Raw genomic sequence first — 21,567 nt, forward strand, 5'->3', positions numbered from 1 at the left:
ATCCCTGGCCCTCTTTTCCAGCTGCTGCTAAGCTAGGCGAAGCTAGTTATTGTTTTTTCCTTTCGTAACCCCAGAGAGCAGCAGCCACTCGCTCCCACTCACCACCGTGCTCCCAGGTAGGTGGGTGAGACAGAAGCCTGACTCCACCTCTGTCAAAGGCACCAGACAGTCTTTCCTCCTGTCCATGTGTGGCATTCAGGTCTCTTTCTCCCAACTTCCTTGTCTCTCCAGAGCGCAGAGCAGAAGAAGCAAAGGGGCTGATTTAGCAGGGAGAGAACTCGAAGGAGTCGAGAGGAGAAATGTCCTAACAGATGGTTAGGTGGCAGGATGAGTGTTACTGGGGTAGATTTGGGGACCTCTTTTTTATTTCACATCTGTAACATTTTTGTTTGGTTCTGTGAATAATAGAAGGCCATCTAAGATATGCTGTCTGACCGCAGTCACTTTATTCTGCTGCATATATCTGTTTACTGGAAACAACAGAGTAGTGGTAGCACGCCCAAGTCAGACTGTCTGGGTTAGAACTTGAGTTCCACCACTTACTAGCTGTGTGACTTGGGTGCATCGCTTAACCTCTCTGGACCTCACTTTCCTCATCTGTGACATGGGGATAATCACAGTACCTACTGTATGGTGCTGTTAAGAGAATTACATGAGTACGCAGAGCACTCAGAATAGTACCTGGCCCACCATAAGTGCTGGTTAAGTATTTCCTGTTCTTATTTTTATGAGTTTGCGATCTTGGCCAGACTGTGACCCTCGAAAAAAGTCCACCTTGAATATCTTTGTATCCTTATGCATAACCCTTGGGCATTTGTTGCATACAGACTAACCACTGGGCGAACAAGTGGTTTAAATAGCAGAGAACAGACATCCAAGAGTGTCTTATTTCACTGTTGACTTGCCATTGCCAGAAGGACGTGGAGTTCTAAGTGTTCCTTTTGCGGTGCCGGTGGAAAGCCATGTTTATAAGGCTGTGATATGTTTCTCCACACCCCCTTATTCTTCTCCACCATGTGTCCCACCTGTTGATGTCCCCAGTCCCAGGGGACATACCCTGCCCCTCCTGAGGCGAGCTGTGGGGAGCTATTGAAATTCTGTACCTGCACTGTGACAAGATGGTTGCAGGGAGTAGAGGCCAGCAGGACCAGACCCTGGCCACTCAGCACACAGACTCCCCAGGGAACACTCCAGAAACATGGCCTCCCTGTGCTGGGAGAGCTCTGGCCCCCAAGAGTTCACTGCTGCTCCTCAGAGCCTCCGCGCTGCAGGGGGCTGGGGGCCTCCATCCCAGACTTTTGGAAGTGGCTCACAGAAATCAATCTTATTCATGTAAATGTCTGCAGGCAGCAAACTTTTTTTTTAAATGCCTCTGTGTCTCAGATTCTCTGCATCAAATAAATCCTCAGTGAGAGGGAAGTCAAAGCAGCTGGGTCTTGCTTGCTGTTCCTAAAGTCAGAACCTTGCTTGCATCACACTGCAACCTGTTATATTTCTTTATATTGCTTTAGCATGCTTTTCTGTATACATCAGACCGTCCAGAGAAGTCTTTCATCTGCACCTGTTCTGGTTATCTATTACCACATAAGAAGCTGTCTCCAAACATTGGCTTAAAATAATATTGACCCTTTATTTTGTTCATGAAGCTCTACTCTGGGCAGAGCTCAACAGGGAAGGATTCAAGTCTAAGACGACACATTTGCAAGTTGATGCGGACGGTTGGCTTAAGTAGCTCAGTCCAGCCTAAGAGCTAAGGGCCTCAATTTCTCTACACACAGGCCTCTCCACATGGCCTGCGTTTCCTCACAGCATGGCAGCCGTGTTCCGGGGACAAGCGTCCTGAAAGAAAGAGCCAGGTGAAAGCCCCAGAAGTCACGTAGCATTTCTTCCATGGTGCTCCATGTGTGTTGGCCGTCACAGGTGCCCACACAGGGTCAAGGGGAGAGGCCATACTCTTTTCATCTTGAAAAGGGCGCAAGAGCATGAGGAGCTGAAAATATTGTTGTGGCCACTTTTGGAAAATACAATATGTATTCCACCTAAATATACGTTTGATTGTCCAGTTCGGCAAGGACAGTATCTGGCTGATATTGAGAGTGTTCCCTGTGATCTAGAGGATGGAAAATTCAGTTACATTTCTGACATGGTTTCAAAATAAGTCAGTCCCAAAAGGCTTTGATAATGAAAGGCCTGCCTGCTGTTTGCCCATAATCTTTTTAAATAATATAATCTCAAAAAAAAAAAAATATGGTGGAGGAGTGATAAGAAACAGAGCTGCAGGACCTCCCTCTCCCAAGTTCACTCCATCAAGCCCTATAAAGTAAAGCAGACAAGCTGGGGAGAAGAGTGAGAATGCTAGAAAGTGTTTCAAGCCAGTCAAATGCACCCCTCAACCGGAGGAGAGACTTGTGGTTAGCCACATAAAGCCATCGGCTTCAAAGGGCAGTGCCCAAGGGGGAGGGGGATATCAAACTGGAGAGAAACAGCTTTGGCAGAACCTGCCATTCTTCAGACAGCCATGTCTTCTCTCCAAATGCTTGTTCACGGAGCTCCTTGATCTCCTTAGAGGAAAGCTTGATAGTGATCTAATAAATAAGCCGAAACATACCTTCCCCCTCTCACTACAATGTTAATTTAATTTAAAACTAGCATGTCTAATAGGCAGCACTTTTAAAATGCATTTCTGGAATTTGTGGTTTGGGTTTCAGTCTCCTGAAAATAATATATTTTATATCTACTCCATGTGTTTGGACCCCAACTTGTTTTGACTAAAGGACATGATTTGTCAAGATGTTTTCTCTGCTGGAATTGGCATGAGGAGGGTGGTTTATATCTTAAAAATTGCATGAGGCCACTTTATTTCTTTTTATGTATATTTTTTAAGATGTTTTGTTGTTGTTGTTATTATTCCATTTCTTACATGGCTATGCTTAAGTGGAAAATATCAAAGATTTATAAGAAAGAGTCTGAGGAGACCCACAGCTTGCCTCTGGGCCTTTCATTTGAGTTAGTATGAGAGCTTCATTGCCTTGGGAGGCAGTGGAAAATGACCCAAAAAGCAGGCCCTGAAAAGCTGCTGGTGAAGACGGGGTCAGTTGCCAACAAATTGCACTAACTTAATCAAAGAAAGGATCATTTGTTGTGAGGACCAAAGAATGTCTCCAGAAGCCCAAGGGTAGTGATGAAGGATGGGACTGAGAGTTGGAAGACCATCAGGAAACCAGTCAGGTCCCCGAGACTTGCTCTAACCTGCAGAAGATGCTGAGAATACTGCCCAGCCTACTGTAGGTGCTCAGTGAATATTAGTTGAATGACTGGCTAGAGATCTATGGCACAGCTTTTGGTTCTTTGTAAGAGCTCACTTTGATCCGGCCTTGTCTATCTTAGGTCAAGTCTTGATTCCCAGGAGAGGATGTAGAGTTGGCCCAGCCTGGGTCAGGGATCCATTCTTGGACTATTTTTCAGCCCTGGTTGAGGGACAGGATTACACCGTAACTACATGGCTGCCAGAAGCCCACCTCATGGCCAGGGGGATTGTGCAGACTGTTCACAGAGGGGTTGAAAAGACCTACAGAGACATCCACAGCAGTGGTGAAGTATGCCGTGGAGATGAAGGGCAGAAATCATGAGCATTGGCTGAAATTTGATGTCAGGTCCTTGGACTGTGAGAGCTGGACATGCCTGGAGGTCAGCTAGTCCAGCTCCTCATCGTTGACACAAGAAAACAAAGACTCAGAGAGATAAACTGTTGGCTTAGGCCAATTACACCTAATGGTATTTCCAACAAGAGAAAACATCTCAGCATTTGGTGTTTGGTGACTAAGTAAGAACACATTCTAGAATTTCTGTTTGCAACACTATTTATAACATTGTTTATATTTTTTTCGTCTTAAGTAAACTCCATACTACGACGTAGGGGGTGATGTTTTGATTAACATTAGCTAAATATGATTCATAAATTCTAGTGAAATGGACTTTGGTAGGCATCACTAAACAAAAACAAAAGCTTGGTTTGGACAGTCTACGAACTTTGCTGGTGAGCTGTCATTAGAGCCTCACTTGTGTGCCCCTCCCTGCAGTGGGTCAGGAAGATACAGCGACCACCTAGATGCCTACCTGCTGTGGCACAGATTATACCGTGAAGCTTGCAGTTTGTTAGGGAGGTGGGCTAGAAGACTGAGGACTGCAGGGAGGAGAGAGAAGTGCTGTGTCAGAGGGAGATGAGGGCCCAGAGTGGGCGCAGCTCCATCCCGAGCCAGAGAAAGTTCCCCAGAGGACTGAATGTGGTCAGACCTGTAGGAGTTAGGAACAAAGGGACCCAACGCCATGGTATCTGGAAGGAATTACAGGCAGTTCTGACTGGCTGGAGTGGAGAATGGCCTGTATGTAGGGAGTGGAAGAATATGACGACAGACAGATAAGCAGAAGCTACATCTCAAAGGGCTGGAGGACAGAAATTGAACCAAAAACAATGAGGCCTCACTAAATGTGCTTTAGGACTAGAGGGGCAGTTTCTCTTCTGTAGGGATCGCTCCGGCAGCAGGGAGAGAGGAGGGAGAGAGGAGGGAACGAGGCCCGACTGGCCTCTGTTGGACAGGGAAGGTGAAGTGAGAGTCGGCACTCAGAGAGGGCTGAGGGAAGAGGGCAGAGATGAAGTGCTGGTGGGTTCCGCAGGGCTGGGTGACTGGACGTGGGAGGACATCAGAGGACAAGTTACTTTACCTCTCTACGCGTCCCTTGTCTCTGTCTGTAAAACGGAGCCTCTGCCTACTTCATGGCATCTAAGGATGCAGAAAGCAAAGCTTGCCCCTCCCCTGCTGTATTTTCCTCAAGAGCACTTACCACCTTCCTTTCTACCCATTTACTTACTGTTTTTGTCATTTTCCCCCAACTACCATGTGAGTTCTGCAACAGCAGGGATTCCTCTCTGCTTTGTTCACTGCCAAATCCTTGTTGTCCAGAGAAGGGTCTGGCTCATGGGAGTTGCTCAATAAATACTTGTGGTGCAGATCAATGAATGGGCAATAGAGCACAGCGCTAGACCTCAGGTGTTTGGCAGCGATGGCAGTGCTCCTACTAAATCCTGTGGGGAGAAAAGCCATTGCCAAACCATCTCCAAAGTCACCGTGGCAGTTCTCAGGGCCTGTGCCCTTAGTGCCCAGGCTTCCGTTGCACTTTCCCACCACCTGATGTGGGGTGGGGGCCTGCCCCTTGCCTGTGCTGGAGACGAGGGAGTCACACGCGCGGAGAAACTGAATGGAGGAGAATTGGCAGCAGAATTCCCAGAACTCCTAACAGCGCCAGAAAAACCGGAAGCAGCAGAAGCCCTTCTCCTGGAAACCAACCAGGGCATCAAAGAGCGCTCTGGGGCCCACAGCTGCAGAGAGGGTTTGGCAGCCTTGACTTCAAAGGCTGGGATGGGTGGTGGGAAGAACCGATCTTATCTGACCAGAACTGGGGTCTTCAAGTCATATCCATTTGAAAGTTTGGAAAGGAAAAGAAAGGGCAGAGGGCCTGACGCGCTTTATTAATCTGTGCGTTTTCAATGGCAATAATGACGCCTAAATCTTTCATCTCCAAAGTGCCTTACGCCTTGAGCTCATATACAAACAGGACTCAGCCGTGCTGTGCGTTATAAAACATGTGTTATTTTGATGGAAAAGACTCCACTGCCCAATAGCCTGCTGATTTGATGTGTTCTAAAAGGAAAGTCTGGTATCAAAGCAGAAATCTAAACAGAAACCAAAATAGCAAACAGCAACATGTATTAATCAGACCCGTTGATTTGTACCAAAATCCACATTCCCTCAACTCCCTCGCCCCAGGGTACTGTTCTTTCTTGTTGCTGTTCATTTCTTTTTTCCTTTTCATCTTTCAATACATCCTTCCAAGATTCTCGCATTGTACTTCAGAGTCCAGACTCTCTTATGGAAAGCATATGTCTTTGAGAACATACCGTTCACTTGAAGTTCTGCAGCCAGTTTTATTTCTGGCCCAGGATTAAGTGAGAAACAACAATTGTTTGTAGGGCTGGAAGTAACTTCGGGTCAGTTAGCCAACAAAAACCACACATAAAACAAAGAGAGTTTTTAAAGACCTCTAAGAAAAGAGGGGCATCTCCAGGTAACCCGTGGGTCTCATTCATTCATTCATTCATTCATTCATTGTTGTTGTTGTTTTTTAATGCGAAATCTGTTGAAAGTTTACCATAAACTGGGTCTATGCTCAGAGGCAAAAAGTACCAAGGTAAATATGAACAGTGCCTACCCTCTGGTATCTTATAGTCTAGGAGAGAAGACAGACAGGTATATCAAGGTTGCAGTCCATTTGAGAAGGTCAAGGCAGAAGTATCTGTCAGGTTTAGGTCATGGGGCAGGAGTTGAGAGATGGTTCGAGAGAAGATGGCTTTTAAAGAGAATAAGAGGGAAGGAGGTAAAAAAAAGAGGAGGCAAGAGCACTTTACACAGAGGAAACTAGGTATTGTTACACACAAAAAACACATGATACAGATGAGACTCAAATTCTTTAATAACCGGAACATCACCAATGGTCCCCACCAATGCCGGTGGGCTGTAGACCTTTCCTACTATGGGAAATGTCAGGGTATGGGAGAGTGAAACAAGCAAGGTACAATGCTGAGTGTTCTAAGTCAAATCTTAGTTCCCCTTGGTGAGGGAAGGACAAGATGGGCCATGAGTGGGTCTCCAGGGTCCCAGCTTTCTGTTTCTTGATCTGGGTGCTGAGCTCACAGGTTTGTATACTTTGTGAAAATAAACCAATATGAACACTTGTGATAAATGCTCTTTTCAGTACAAATGTTTAATAAAGTGTCATATGTTTGACAAAATGTTCCAAAACAAATAAATAAGTACCATGCATTTAGGCAAGTCTCAATTTATTGTGAGTGGCTCTGGCAAATCATGCATGTGGAGGAGATAAAAATAGAGACATAAAGCAAAGCCATGTTATAAGAGCCTTATACGCTGAATGAAGAACTTTGAACTTTATCCTCAGAACTATGAGACTCTATGGAAAGAATAAGAGCATGTGTTGGAGTGAGGGGTGTTAGATGTGGCCCCTGGTTCCACAATTTAGTCACTGTGCCATTGTATGTAAAGTTCAAGCTCTTCATCTGCAAATTACACTAATGATTTTGTTTGCCTCCTAAGGATGTTTTCAAAATTGAATAAGATAATACACAAAAATAGTTAGTATAGTGGGCACCATACACAGTAATAAATATTTGCATTTTATTTTTTTAATCCTCACCCAAGGATATGTTTATTGATTTTAGAGAATGAAAAAGAGAGAAACATTGATGTGAGAGAAAAATATCCATCAGTTGCCTCCTGTATGCACCACAACCGGGGATCAAACCCACAACCTAGGTATGTGCCCTGACCAAGAATCAAACCCACAACCTTTTTGGTATGTGGGATGATGCTCCAACCAACTGAGCCACCTGGCCAGGGCATAAACACTTGCATTTTAGAAAGCTTCCTCAAGCAGGTGTGAGGAGACTGGATCAGGGGTGGCCAGACCAGGGACAGAGAGATGAATTGGAAGGTTGTGGCAGTAACCTAGTGAAGAAGGGACGAGAGCATGACCAGGACAGGGACAGTGTAAATCGAGGAGAGATCATTTTGTTTAAGGGGGCAGAATGAACAGGACTTGATCTGGGAGATGAAAGAGACAGTAATTCTCAGGTGTCTGGCTCAGGCGACTGTGAAGGTAAAGATGCTGTTAGAAAGTCAAGAGGAGGAATGGACTAGGGGGGAGACTGTGCATCAGATGTGAAACCCATTGAGATAAGGGATCCTGGGAAGCATCCAAGAACTCAACAGAGATGTTTGAGATAAAGACAGAGATTTGGGAAATATGTGAAAGATTGTTGAAGGCCTATGAGTTGATGAGGTCATGCAGGGATGATATATGAAGTCAAAAGAGCAAGGGTCCAAAGATAGAGCCCTAAGTGATATCAATATTTAAAAGGGCAGACCCCCCCCCCCCCCCCGCAGAAGGAGACTATGAAGAAATTTGAGAGGAAACCATTGGAAAGGTAGAAGGGACACGGAGAGAGTGCTATTGTGGTAGCCAAGAAGGATGTCATCAGCTGTAACAAATGCCACAGAAAGGACCGGCCAGTTAAATGAAGACAAAGTGTCCACTCACTCCTCCATTTGGTGGCCATTGGTGACTTCAGTGAGAGCAATTCCAGGGAACACTGGGACAAAGCAGGATTGTTGTGGGTGCATGGCATGTGGATTAGAAGAAAGAAGTCAACAGGTGCAGTCAAGGAGAAGGGGAGCTACAGGACAGGAAGCTGGGGTGGGAGGGGGCGGCATGGAGTGACCCTCTTTCTCCAAAGATCAGAGAGTTTCCTAATTGTTTTCAGCATTTATTCTGCACCACCCATTTTGAAAAAGTTTAGGATATCGCCCTCGCTCTCTTTCTCCCTCCCTGCCTCCCTGCTTTTCCATACTGAATTTCCTCTCCAGAAGCCAAGAGTAACTTATGTAACTTAAAACACTTAAGTGTTTTTAAAATAGATGTGGAAAAGTAGGTATATTTCTGGAAGGTAGCCAAAAGAACCCAATTGTGAAAGGAGTTGTAGCCAGGGTTAGAGAAAGGACTTCCTGTCAACCTGCTGCCCCTAGGGACCGACCAATGGCCCCATCAGGGCTGGTGCGTGAGAGAGCTTGAATGCACTGACCACCTCTGTCTAAAGTCGAAGCCTGCCGCTCCCGTGGCCCGTGAGCAGCAGTGTCATCCTTCCTGCAATGACTCCCCACTCCCGGTCCTGGCCAGGCCTCCATCCTGTGCCACCCAGCCGGTGGCTGCCTGCCTGCCTCCAGACTAAATTCACACCACTTTCCTGCCACTCCTCCATGAACCAGCTCTGGCCTCCAGATAGGGCTCACACTGACCGTCTTCAGGATCCCCTTCTTGTCCCCTTCAATTAGTCACTAAGTCAATGTGCTGTTCATTTTGCATTTCCTGCGGGGTTACAGGGAGTCATTGTCATTCTAGTTTATGACACTTTGTCTCACTGGTGAAACTGTGTGGCACCAGGAGGAATTATCCTCAGCCTCTCACTCCGCAGAGTAAGTCCTCAGCTGAGTCTGGTTTGCAGGAGATAAGGGTGTGAAGTCTGCCCTAGAGTGAGTTCCTGCAGGTGAGTGGCTGGTCTCTTTCATCTTTTTACACCTTCACCACCAGCTCCTAAGGGCTTTCACACGTCATCAATTCCACAGACATTTCTTGAGCAGCTACCATGCCAGAAACTACACTAGGTAAGCTGTAAATTCAGCTGGGAATGGCAGGCAAGGCCCCCTTCTTGTGAAGTATATGTTCTAGTAGAAGAGACAGTCAACAAGGAAACAAACAAATAGGTAAACCACAGGCTGCGGCGGGCACTTCCTAGGAATGAACAGAGCTGTGAGACAAAGAAGGGACACGTTCATGTTTATGCTGAGAACTGAAGACTGATAAGGAAGGAATAAGTCTCCCCTCACTCTTCTCTTCTTATTTAATAGCCTTCACTGCTTGAACTTCTCTTTCAATAAGATATTTATCTGAAGGGATTTAATAAGGTGACATGTTATGCATTTTCCTGGTCCATGGGTTCACAAACCACTAACACATCAGATCGCTAATGAATCGTAATCTTTCTAAGGGTCGTTCATCTCAGCTGCCTTACAAGGCGGTGGCCCTGGGGCCCTGTGGATGGATGTCTGGTGGACTGCAGCACCAACACCTGTCTGATGCTGGGGCTGGTTTGTTTTGCAGGTGAGCCGGCCTCATCCCAGCGACCACCCTCTGCTGATCCTCTTCATGGTAGGCGGAGTCACAGTCTCTGAAGCCAAAATGATCAAGGACCTTGTGCCATCCCTGAAGCCAGGAACCCAGGTACGGAGTCCTCGGGGATAGGAATGAGAGTCCTGGCGCAGTGGGAGGGCAGACGAGGGTCCTCCATCGGGCTTCCTGGCATTCCCATATCTCCATTCCCGCTCCTCCTCTCCTACCTGCACCTTCCCAACTCACATTCTCCCTCTGCCTGCCCAGGCCAGCCACCCTCCTATGGGGGCCAAGGGGGGCTCTCCTTTTGCAGTCCTCTCCTGCCTCTGGGCTCCAAGAACTGGCCTGTTATTGTTCCTAACCCAGTTCCTGCCTATGTTCTTCAATGTCCAGTCAGCACTGAATTCCTCAAGAGTTTTCACTGCTTTCTGGGCTCCCCACTGTGGCAGTTAGAGGACCTGGCTAGAGGAGCTGTGGAAGGCGCATTGTCAAAATGATGACAAGTGTAGAATTTTTCTCCTCTGTAGCTTCCTGTGGGTCCCGTCTCAGTGGCCTGGTGGTTAAGAACACAGACCTCTTGGTTTTAGAGGCCTGAGTTTGAACCTTACCTCTGCCTTTCACTAGCCATGTGATCTAGGAGAGAAAGACCCTCCGTTTTCTCATTTAGGAAACGGGGCTGGGGTGACTGTGAATCTTCAGTTGGCTAAGTGGAGAGAATGTGCTTCTTAGCACAGTGCCTGGCGCCTGACCCGCAGTAAATGGTGGCCACAGTTATTATCGACCACTTCCTAGGAGTCGTCTCCCTGCTCTGCAGGAGTTGCTGAGGCTCCTGGCATAAGACTGCAGGAAGCCAAGGAGAGACTTCAGAAAGAGGAGTGCCCCTGCCTGGGGGAGCCGGGATCTGGTTGGAGAAGCTGAGGCTGTAACTCAGTAAGATGAAAAATCCTGCTCTAGTGCGTTCCCCGAAACAAAGCCTGAGACGGAGATGGGGGAGCAGATGGTTTCTGTGGGAGGTGATCCCAAGAAGCAGAAGTGAGGGAATCAGAAAAGCAGCACAGCAGGGAGAGAAAAACCAGAAAGGGGGCCTCATGGAGGTGGTGCTGCTGTGTGTCACTGAGGCCTGGTCCTCAGAGGCCCAGGAGCGGGTGACACAATCAGAATCATGCTGCTGGACAACAGGGAGTCTGGGACATCACCTCCCACCCCACCCCAGCTGTGACCGCCTCTGGGGGCTTGTCTTCCACTCTGTGCCACCTCTGCCTACAGCTGAGCAGCTTTTTATGGTGTGGCTGGTGCTCCAGGTGGGACACTGGCTTGTGCAGGGAACTGTTCACAACTGCACAGAAACCAGGTGGGATTCCAGCCCAGCCCTGGCTGCCGGGGCTGCTGGCGTCTTTGCCTCCCAACTCAACCCACCACTGAAATTTCACCAGCTATGACCACGGCAGGTGAGAGGAACAGCAGCCAGCCAAGCGTGCCCTCCTTCTTGCCTTCTGCAAAGTCCTACTTCCTGTCCCAGGCCTTTCCTGCATCTCGGCTGGCATCCAAAATCCATATTGTGCAGTGCAGTACCAGGCCGCTTGCTCATGGCTTCCTGCTCACCGGCCTGGGGTCCTTAAGCAAACGCGAGCTCTGTGAGGACAGAGGCTGTGGCTGCCAGGCCTGAGCACAGAGCGGGCACTCCCTGAGCCTGTGGTCTGTGCCTTGCTTGGCTGCAGGAGAACTGGATTGGTGTCGTTGGAGTGGGCTGCCTGGGGAAGTCGAGAAGACCTGGTCCCCGCTGTTCTCGACACCCCACTGAGAAATGGGACCGGATATCTAGGGAGCTACAGGAGATTCTTGAGCAGGGGAGTGACCAGTCATTGGCCGTGACCATTTCTGCTTTACCCTCACCTGAGTGGTCATAGCTGGTGAAGTCTCTTATAACGTAGTCAATTCTGCCTCATTTAACAACCTCTGTCAGCAGTGTCACGGACCTGTTTAATGACCAATTGCCTTTTCAGCAAGACTTTTATTTTTTAATCAGAAAGCCACACTCCTCACTACTGCTAACATGGTGAACCAAATTCTTAGCTCTCTGAACAGTTAAGCATTGTCACAGCCTGACAGAAATGTTAATCCCCACTCTAAAAGGATAAAATGCAGACGTTTTCAAAGCCAAGTGACCTGAGTGACAACAGAGACCAGGATCCGCAGTGGCTTTGCTGCAATCTGACCCTGTGCTCAGTCATCTGCAGAGCCAGCTTCTCAGAGAATTGTGGGCTTAAGCAGCAGCCGCGACTGCTCCTTGTCCTTCGTGCAAAAGCTCCCCGAAGAGTTAACAGGCCTTAGGAAGATTTCTAAGAGGAGCTCTTCATCATCATACCCTTCCACCTCCACATTCTTGAAAGGGGGTGGATTACCTGGGTGCTGCTCAGTGACCCCTGTGGAGGCAGATCCCCCTTTCTCAGGGCTCCGCAGACTCCTGGCCGCCCCAGCCCTGCACCCCACTGCCCAGGCCTGACGTGGGCACAGCCTCCTGCTTTAGAAGCGCAGAAGTCGCCCTTGCTGCTCTGGCTGCACACAAACTAGACAAACGCTCGGGCGATATCTGCTTAGACTCATTGCTGCTGGAGCGCGTGTGTGAACCAAACCGAACCTGTGCACCAACAGACTCAAAGACACCTCTCCAACCAAGAGAAGAACTTGGACTTGATCGTCAATGTAAACAGTGACAATATACGTATCTAATACTGCAGGACTTCCTCTGTCTTTCATATCCAGCCTACACAGGAGCATCCCCAGTGACAAGGACTTGTCCCTCCCGCAGCAGCCCCCTTGAGTCTCGCAGGGCTTCATCGTTATGACCGCTCTGTGCCTTCTCTAGACGAGTCCACATCGGCCTCCTCGGAGCCCTCCTCAGTGCAGGGTCCAGCTTGTGGGCTGCCCAGAGTTTCCAAGCAACTCAGCCTCATCCCTCTTCCACAGGTCCTCCTCCAGGCCTGCTTGTTCCAGACTGAGCAGCCTCGGTCTCTACAGCCACCCACCCCAGCCCGTGGCGTGGAACGGAGTGCCCTCACTGTTGCGATTGCATTCCTCAACCCCAGCGTGTCCCTCTCTGCACTCAGCTGGACCTGAGAGCCGTGCCCTGGTGTGGCCTGCTCACTGCAGAGGAGCTAGGGCCCCTCCTCCTCATGCCACCGTGGCCTGCAAGGATGCACAGGACCTTGTCCCAGCCTACCCTCTCCTATCTGCCTTCTTTTTTTTCTTTTTTTTTTATAATTTATTTATTGATTGATTTTGTTTTGTTTATTTATTTATTTATTTTTAGAGAGAGGGGAAAGGAGAAAGAGAGGGAGAGAAACATCACTGTGTGGTTGCCTCTCACTTGCACCCCCAACTGGGGACCTGACATGCAACCTAGTCATGTGCCCTGACTGGGAATCGAAACAGCGACACTTGGCTCGCAGGCCGACGCTCAATCCACTGAGCCACAGCAGCCAGGGCTTTCCTATCTGCCTTCTGCTCGCTTGCTCCCTTCCAGCCTCAGGACTTTGCATTTTTACTATCTTATTCCCAGCACCTCAAACAGGACCTGGTTCTGGGTGTCATGATTGTTCATTGGGTGTCTGATGTTGAACACTAGAAACTTTATTTGTATGACTCAGCTGAAACCACTCTGTCTTTTGTATCAATTGCTCTTCACCCATATCTTCTCTATTCGATACCTACGTGAGTATGCTAGGACCCAAGTATAGGAAGTTACAATCGTGTCTGTTAGACTGGACTAGTGGGCTATTCATCTGCTCTGTGTCAGGCACTGGTCTTTGTGCTGAAGATGGAGCGGACTGAGCCAGACATGTTCCTGCTTCCAGGGAGTTCACACTCTAATAGTGAGTGACTGACGTGAAACATGAAAACTCCAGCTGGAGTTAAGTGCACCAGAAGCACACAGGTGCTGTGGTGGGAATAACTGGAGGGCGGTTCCTTCAGCTGGCAGGAGCTCCTCATGGAGGAGAAGGCTGTGACCTAAAATGAGAAAGGCATTCGGGGGTCAGCCCTCCAAGGGAAGCTCATAGAGTCTATTGAAGGCACATGCAGAAATGAATTCTCTTTCACAAAATGTGACAAGGATTGCATGAAGCAGTGGGACCCAGAGACCACACTCACCCCTGCTACTCCCGTAGGACTGTCACCATACTCTAAAATGGGAGCATTTCCCCACTCTCAGCTGGCTTGGCAGAAGACGTGTTGACGAGAGAATGTGGGTAGCGGGAGAAGGCCCTTTCTTGACTACGGATAAAAAAAGGATAAAAGAGGCAGCTTGCACCTCCCCACCGCACACAGCCACAGCCACAGGTGGGAGGATCTGCAGGCTCCCTCGCTCCTCTGCCTCGCTCACTCGCGGCCCGGTGTGGGGCTCCATGCCCAGGCAGCTCTGCGGGCTGAACTCTGTAGCTGGATGGTGGCCAGGAAGCCAGCAGAAGCCTGGGATTGTGGCAGGAAAATAACAGGGAGGGACCCTCCCAGGAGGGACCATCCCAGAAAATACAGGGTCAGTCCAGCTCAGGAAATAGGAAGACCCAGTGGGCAACTTGACCTAGCCACCCACCGCTTTTCATAGGCATGTGCATGTTGTTCCCCTACACACTCATGTGGTGCTACATTCCTAGGGCTAAATATTTGGTGAGAATGTGACCTTTTAAAAACTGGACCCAGAAATAGACTCACACACACAATTCTGCACCACTTTAGGGGTTCAGACACCTAAATCCTGGTTCCAGGCTAGACTGAAGTTGATGGGAAGCCTAAAGGAGAGGAGTCAAGTGACTTTTTTTTTTTATTATTATATTTTTTTCCCATTGCCATTTATCCCCCTCATATCTCCCTCCCCATCCCACAATCACCACCCTGTAGTCCATGTCCATGAGTCCTTTTTCCTTTTTGCTTGATCTCTCTACCCCCTGATTGCCCCCCAAAGCTGTCATCCTGCTCTTAAAAAAAAAAAAAAAAAAAAAAAACCTCAGAAGGGACAAAGGTGAGGAGGAGACCTGACACATCCCACTCAGTGCATTAGGAGAGCTCAAGACGCACAGCACGCTGTCCTCTGACGTGAACGCAGGTCACACGGCCCACAGGGAGGGTTCCCAGGAGCTCGGTCATGTCCACTCAGTTAATCCACTGTCCCTCTGGTTAATGAACATGACTTGACGTTTGCCACGAGTGTGTGAGTGTGGGGTGTGTGTGTGTGCCCGTGTGGGGGTAAGGCCTTGACTAGGGCACGTGCTCAGAACCGATCCATCAGATAGGTGACTATCACACTGGTACCTGTGTATAACGGGGGGGTGCTTTTCCTGGGAAGGATCTCCCAAGGTTAAAAGAAAAACGGAGAAAAAAAATGCATCCCTTGCTCCTTTCAATTCACAATGTTAGAAATCAAGAAGATTATACATAGACTCTAAATCCTGGGACCGCCCTGCTTCCTCTGTGTTTTGCAGAAATAGAACCAGAGGGTGCTGGCACCTACAAATTATAGTGAGGGCCTGGAGAAGCTGCAAGTGGAAGGAAGGTGAGGGGGTGGGGTTACTGGCCCAGGGCTGCCTGCCCCTGCGGGAGCTCAGGGCCTCACGGGCTGAGAACAAAGACTGAGCCATCCATCCCTCTTCCAGCAGAGCCAGTGTCTTTCTGGAGCCCAAGGCTGCTTTAAGGACTTTGTTCTGAGGCTCTCGGGGAGCCCTGGTGTCCTGCACCCCTGTCTCACAGATGGCAGTTTCCATCAGTGCCCCGGTTGCTGGGAAAGCCAATTCTCTGGAAGGAATTCTCTAGCACTCAATCTGCCTAATATCACACATTTGATTACTGTGTTTATAAAACTTACATTTCCTATCTTGCAGGCTACTTTCAGACTCTCTTAAGCTTTTTCTTTATCATTTTTGAGATTTTTGAGTGCCCTTCCCCCCCCCCACTTGCCTTATTTTTTAGAATTTTAAGGACTATTTTAGCCAAGTAATGCAGAAATGCCATTAGTTGAATGGGGAAAAAAAAAACTCTGAAAATGCTCAAAAGCAGCCTGAAAACAAAGAGATGCCTAAGATATGAAAGTGCTTTAGGCCCATCAACTGTTACATTGTAAAAGAAATGTTAGCAGTGCAATCCTACTTGTTCTTCAAAATAGAAATTTTAGACAAATAGGCTTTTAGTTTGAATTGATTTGAAACAAAATTCATCCAGAACTATGAGCTATCTTTTACTAGAGAAACTTCCTGCTGACTGTTGCTAAACTCACTGCCTCCTTCATTGTCTTATTGTTTTCATCCATTCATTTAATTATTCACTAACTCATTACATCAAGGACCTGATATGTACCGGGCCCTGTGCTAAGAAACAATGAAAAGACTCAGTTAAAGAAACAGGGAAGACAGAGTAATACCAACAGCCATAAGAACACAGTCAGTCTTGAAGTGCTGGCACCTACAAATTATAGTGACAGCCTGGAGAAGCGGCAAGTGGAAGGAAAGTGAGGGCTTGGGGGGGCAGGAGATATCTGAGAAGGCTTCCTGGAGGCAGTGATGCCTGAGCAGACTGAGAGATCTTCAGGCAAAGTATGAAGGAACTCACGTTCCAGATAAGAAACACCTCCAGAGTTCCAGTTGTGGAGCTGAAATGGTCGAGGGTGGCCAGAATGTGGGACTGAGGGTAGAGGGTTGGTGACAAGGAGCTGGGTGTGGAGTGCTGGGCAGCCCTCAGATGCCAAAGTCTTGAAATGCTCACTAAGACTGTTGGGCTTACCATAGGGCAGGAAGGAGGCAGTAAGGATGTTAAGTCCCTGAGTAAGAGGATCAGATTTCCTCTTGGGGAGGATGGTCTACTCCCTGTATCAGCCCCAGTGACTGCTGTGAGCCAGATGGAGGCGGCACAGCAGAGGATGAGGGCGATGATAGCAGCTACCATTTTAGGCCCCTCTAGAGCCTGTCATCATGCTCAATATTTTACATATATGTTCACATTTGATCCTCATCACAACCGTGTGAAGTGGGTATCACTATTCCCACTCTACAGACAAGGAAACTGAGTCTCAGAGTGATGAAGCAACTTCTCCAGAGGCATCTGTCTGGCAAGTGACCCAGCTGGGGTCCAGCGCAGCATGGACACGCCTAAGCCTGTGCTCTTAACCACTGTCCTCTCCCGCGAGCGTCCTCAGTCTCAGCGCTGCTTTCTGCCCTCCTCCCAGACCTCCTGACTTAGTACATGCTGCCTCTCTTTTCTATCTGTTCCTCTTCACCCTCCACAGCACGGACCCCAGACTCCCTCGGTTCAGCCCACATGCTGTGTAACTACCTGCTTGTTTAGCTGTGAGGGGACTGGTCTTTGGCTCTAGCCCGGGGGAGGTGACCAAACCCAGCGTCTCTGTCAGCGTGGCTGGAAGCCCAGCAGACAGCCTGAGAGCGACAGATTCTTCCCGCTCAGTTATCATCACTGCTCTAGTAGGGTCAACACTAACTGAGTCAGTAGCCTCTTCTCTCCAAGTCCATCATCCTGCCAACAAGACTTAAGCATCCTGAGAGACTCACTCTAACCTTTGCACTTGCCGTCACCTCAGCTGGGGAGGAATCTGCCATCTTGACACTGGAACTAAGGCCGATGGAGGCTGGCAGTGGTGGTGGGGGACTGGCAAGTCACAAGGGCAGAAGAGGGGCCTGTGGCACACTAGTTACACTGGCCTCCGGGCCTCACAAGAGTCTGCAACCAGAGAGTGTGCCAAGGATTTTTGTGTTTATGTGTGTATTTTTTTAAAAAAATATCTGGATAAGTGTTTCTTAATTTGTGGTCTATGAATCCTAGTTGTCCATGGACATCACCTGAAACCATATTCAGAATCTCGTGTGTATGAAGATATGCATATTTTTCTAAAGAGTTCTTAGCTTTTGTAAGATTGCAAAGGAGGTCTATGACCAGCCACAAAACCGCAATAAAATCAGCTCACGGCTGCTGAGCACCGCCGGTGCTCTGCGCACTTGACCTTACGTAAGCCTCGCCACAACGCTGTGAGCTTGGGGCCGTTGTTTTCCTTCTGGGACAGATAGGCTGAGCTCCAAGTGAAGGGACTTTTCCCCAGGACAGAGCAGTGGAGCTGGGCTCTATGGGGGTGCAGTGAGGAAGCCACCATTCTTAACCAGCTGCTGGCTGGGCATAGATGACCCTGAGGAGTGAGCAGCGCCCCTCTCCAGAACCGCGTATCCCAGTGGTGTCTACACCATGTGGGAGTGAGGGGGGTGCGAATATTCACGCACTGCCCTCAAACTCTCATCCTGTGGCTTTCAAGGAAAAATGTGAGCCGAGATTTTAGTGTATTTTTTTTTTCTGCCAAAAATATGACTGGGCTGACATTAGCCATCTATTTTTTAAAATAATTCTCTTTCAAGAGAAAGTAAAATAGCTGCTTCTAATTTTTGTGTTAAACATAAAAAGTTTTAATGGCCCTCATTTTTTTAACAATGAGAAAAATGTAAAGTGCTTCTTTCTCCTTTCCAACCTTGACTGCGTCCCCATTTGCTTTTGCTCCACAGTGGAATGTGTGGACTTTGTTTTTGACCAGTGAGCTGGGAAATGGGAGTTGGTTAATTCACTGGTTTGGTTACACCTGGGACAACTTTGTCGGGTGGGAGGGGAGATAGTGAAGTGTGCAGTATCAGCTTGCCAGGCAGTGTGTCCAGGTGAAGGCCAGGCCTGATGCTGGCCTTGAGATTGTCCTCACTCGGGTGCTGGGCTGTGGAATTCTGATTCTAGAACCTCCTTCTCCATTTCCCAGAGTCACCTTCTCATCTAGTGGCACTCAACGCCTTGCCTGTGCAAAACCTCTCCAGGTCTTATAAAGCATATCACAGCCCCAGCCCAACCCTGGGGAACAAGCTCTCCCTGTGCAGCAGAGGCAAACTTCCCCAAGACTGAGGGAAAAAGGAAGCATCACCTGTGACAATGACAGGCCAGAGAGGCCCTGTGAACTAGGGGAGAAGCAGCAGCCTTGCCCGGAGCCCTAGACCCTAGAGAAGTGACCGGACAGACGCTTCGGTGCTGGGGCCAAACTGCTTGGCTTGGAATCCTGACTTAACTACTCTTTCTGTGTGTCTTTGGGCAAGTTTCTTAACCTTCCCACACTTTATTTTCCTTACCTGCAAACTAAGAATAATGTATGTACCTATTTCATAGTGTTGTCATAAAGGTTAAATGGATATTAAATGAGGTCATTCTCAGAGCTGCACATCATAAGAACTGATAAATATTAGCTGGTATCATCATTATCATCGTTATGGGTTGAATTGTGTCCCCTTCCCAAAAGATGAAGTCCGAACTCCTAGTACCTGTGAGCAAGACCTTATTTGGAAATGGGCCTTTGTGACAGACATGGACAATGGTGTGGGGATTGACTGGGAGTGGGGGCAGGCTGGGTGGAGGGAGGCAAAGGGGGGGAAATTGAGACAACTCTAATAGCATAAACAATAAAAGATTTAACTTTTTTAAAAAAGAAAGAAATGGGTCTTTGTAGATGATTAAGATGAGGTCAATAGGGTAACAATATGACTGTGTTCTAATGAAAAGGGAAAATCTGGGCAGAGAGACAGGCAGAGAGGAAAGACAGTGTGAAGACACAAGCTAAGAGGGAAGCATGAATGGAGTCACCCTCAGAACCTATCAGAAAAAATCAATCACGCCAACAACACTTTGATCTTGGACTTTGGCCTCCTGGACTAAGAACCAATAAATTTCTACTTTCTAATCATTGTGATCATCCACGACAGTATTTACCTCTTGGCTGTACCTTCTCATGCTCCCTGAAGGAGGGAGAAACCTCTACATCAAAGTCAAGTTATGGATCACAAAGCGACAATATGATCAAATTCAGTTGGGCATCAGGTGGCTAGCATCGGCCATTCTCATTAGTTAAAGGTTCAGTAGACACAGCCCCGCGGTCCCTCAGGTCATCCTTCCACCCAAGACACTAGTGTCCAGTGGCATCAAGCTGCTGCCTTCTGCCTTCTGCCTTTTTCTCCATAGTACCCGCTCCATGTCTACCCCCAGAGAAATCTGTTGAATTTTATTTCTCACCATCTAATAACCTGAGATTGGCTTCCCTAATTGTCCTTGGTGTGTTTGTCCCTGTGTCATTAGATAATCGTGCTGTCCACGCGGCTACTGAAGCCATTTGACATCCCTGAGCTGTTATTTGCAACTGATCGGCTACATCCAGACCTTGGCATCTGAGCATCTAAGAAGATGAGTCCTACCCAAGATGGAAATACCGATACTATTATCTGTCACCGTTCAGGATATGCCTTCAGATCCAGTGTCCCTGGTACCAAGTGTTTGTATGACTGAATTTTGTCCGAAGGGTCTTGAGAACCATGCAGCGAAGTGGTTTGGTTGGATTCTTGTGATCCTTCTTTTTTTTTTAATTTTTTCATTTTTTTAAAGGTGTCAAACTGTCTTTCAGATGGCCTAATTGATAATAATTCCCATTTATTCCTAATCCTCTATTTGTGATCTTTCTGATTCCACCTGCAAGTTCAATAACGAAATAAATGCCTGTTGGGGTGTGTTGGTAGATTATAAGCCCTTTGATCTGCAGTTGTTCAAAAAGAAGTTAGACATGCTTTAGAATTATAATGTAAGGAAAGTTTGGGTTTTTTTTTTTTCCTTAAGATTACACTACTGAGGAGGGAACATTGCTAAAAGGATCTGAGGCTTTGTTTCTCTCTTGATCTGAGACATTTTTGGAAAGGGGAGGAAGGGAGAGGGAACGGGCCAGGGCTGCTCTGGTTGTAAATCAGCCCACCAGGACAAAGGGCCGCATTGTTCCAGCCTGCGCACTGGCAGGGCCGCCAGCCTACTTGGAACCACAGTGGGAGAGAGCTTGATTGGAGGGCTGTCTCTGCCTGTAAAAGGTTCCTCCCCTCCCAAAGGAAGGCCCCAGTAAAGATATCTGGTCCCAGGGAGTCTACATTTGAACCCTAACCCCTGTGACTTTGTGATTTAGTTTCTGTTGAAATATAAAGCTTTCTTTTCTGCAAGGCAAAATTTTTCTTCTGGCCATAGCAGAAAAACCTAGACCCACCTAGGGAAATTATATAAGAATTCCAGCAAAAAATTAACCCAGACATTTGTAGGTGTTGGTTGATGGGAATTTCTAGCTTCTCTAAAAGGTGTTTGCAACGAAGAGATAAAGCTGAGACAGTGTCCGGTGTGGATTAAACAGGTGGAGGAAACAAAATGTTGATCAAAGGATGTGTCTCTCTTAGTTCTCAACGAAACACTATCATTTTATGAAAAAACTGACGTTGGAAGTCATTCTGAGATGTAATCGAAACAGATTTTATAAACGCTATTTTTTCTTTTTTTTTATCCAAGTATGTTTTCCAGCTCACGCCAGTTCTTTCATGGTGCTCAGTATTGGACACCTCGTTTTGCTAACCTAGAAGTTTGAATTTGAATAAGAAAATGGCAGTACCCAAAAAGAAATGATAATTAAAGAAGAAATCACTATCTTCTAAAATTAAAAAAAAAATTAAGAAGTAACCTGCTATGTGTCTCAGATCTGCACTCATTCATTCAGTCAGTCATTCCATTCATTCCCAAATATCGCTTGAGCACCTGGCACAGACCAGGCACTTTGCTGGGTTCCCGCCCAGCAGTGAATTGAGCCAGACGCATCCATGACTCTGCGGCTCTCGCAGACTGAGCAGCTGGGGCCTCTCCTGATGATCGGGCCCTGTGTGAGTATGTGCTCAAGGTTAA

At 47.7% G+C, this 21,567-nt stretch overlaps 1 protein-coding gene across 1 annotated transcript in view; it reads left to right on the forward strand.

The window, feature by feature from the left end:
- The window catches only part of SCFD2 (sec1 family domain containing 2), a 313,820-nt gene extending 292,814 nt beyond the window's left edge, over nucleotides 1-21,006 (forward strand). The window contains exons 8-9 of the mRNA XM_090266890.1: nucleotides 9,790-9,909; nucleotides 19,945-21,006. Coding sequence (XP_090123016.1) covers nucleotides 9,790-9,909; nucleotides 19,945-20,037 — 213 coding nt within the window. The 3' untranslated portion in view covers nucleotides 20,038-21,006. The remainder of the gene's footprint in view (nucleotides 1-9,789; nucleotides 9,910-19,944) is intronic.
- The last annotated feature ends 561 nt before the right edge of the window (nucleotides 21,007-21,567 follow it).

The sequence above is a fragment of the Furipterus horrens genome, unplaced genomic scaffold, assembly GCF_987537825.1.
Source record: "Furipterus horrens unplaced genomic scaffold, mFurHor1.1.pri manual_scaffold_2, whole genome shotgun sequence".
NCBI lineage: Eukaryota > Metazoa > Chordata > Mammalia > Chiroptera > Furipteridae > Furipterus > Furipterus horrens.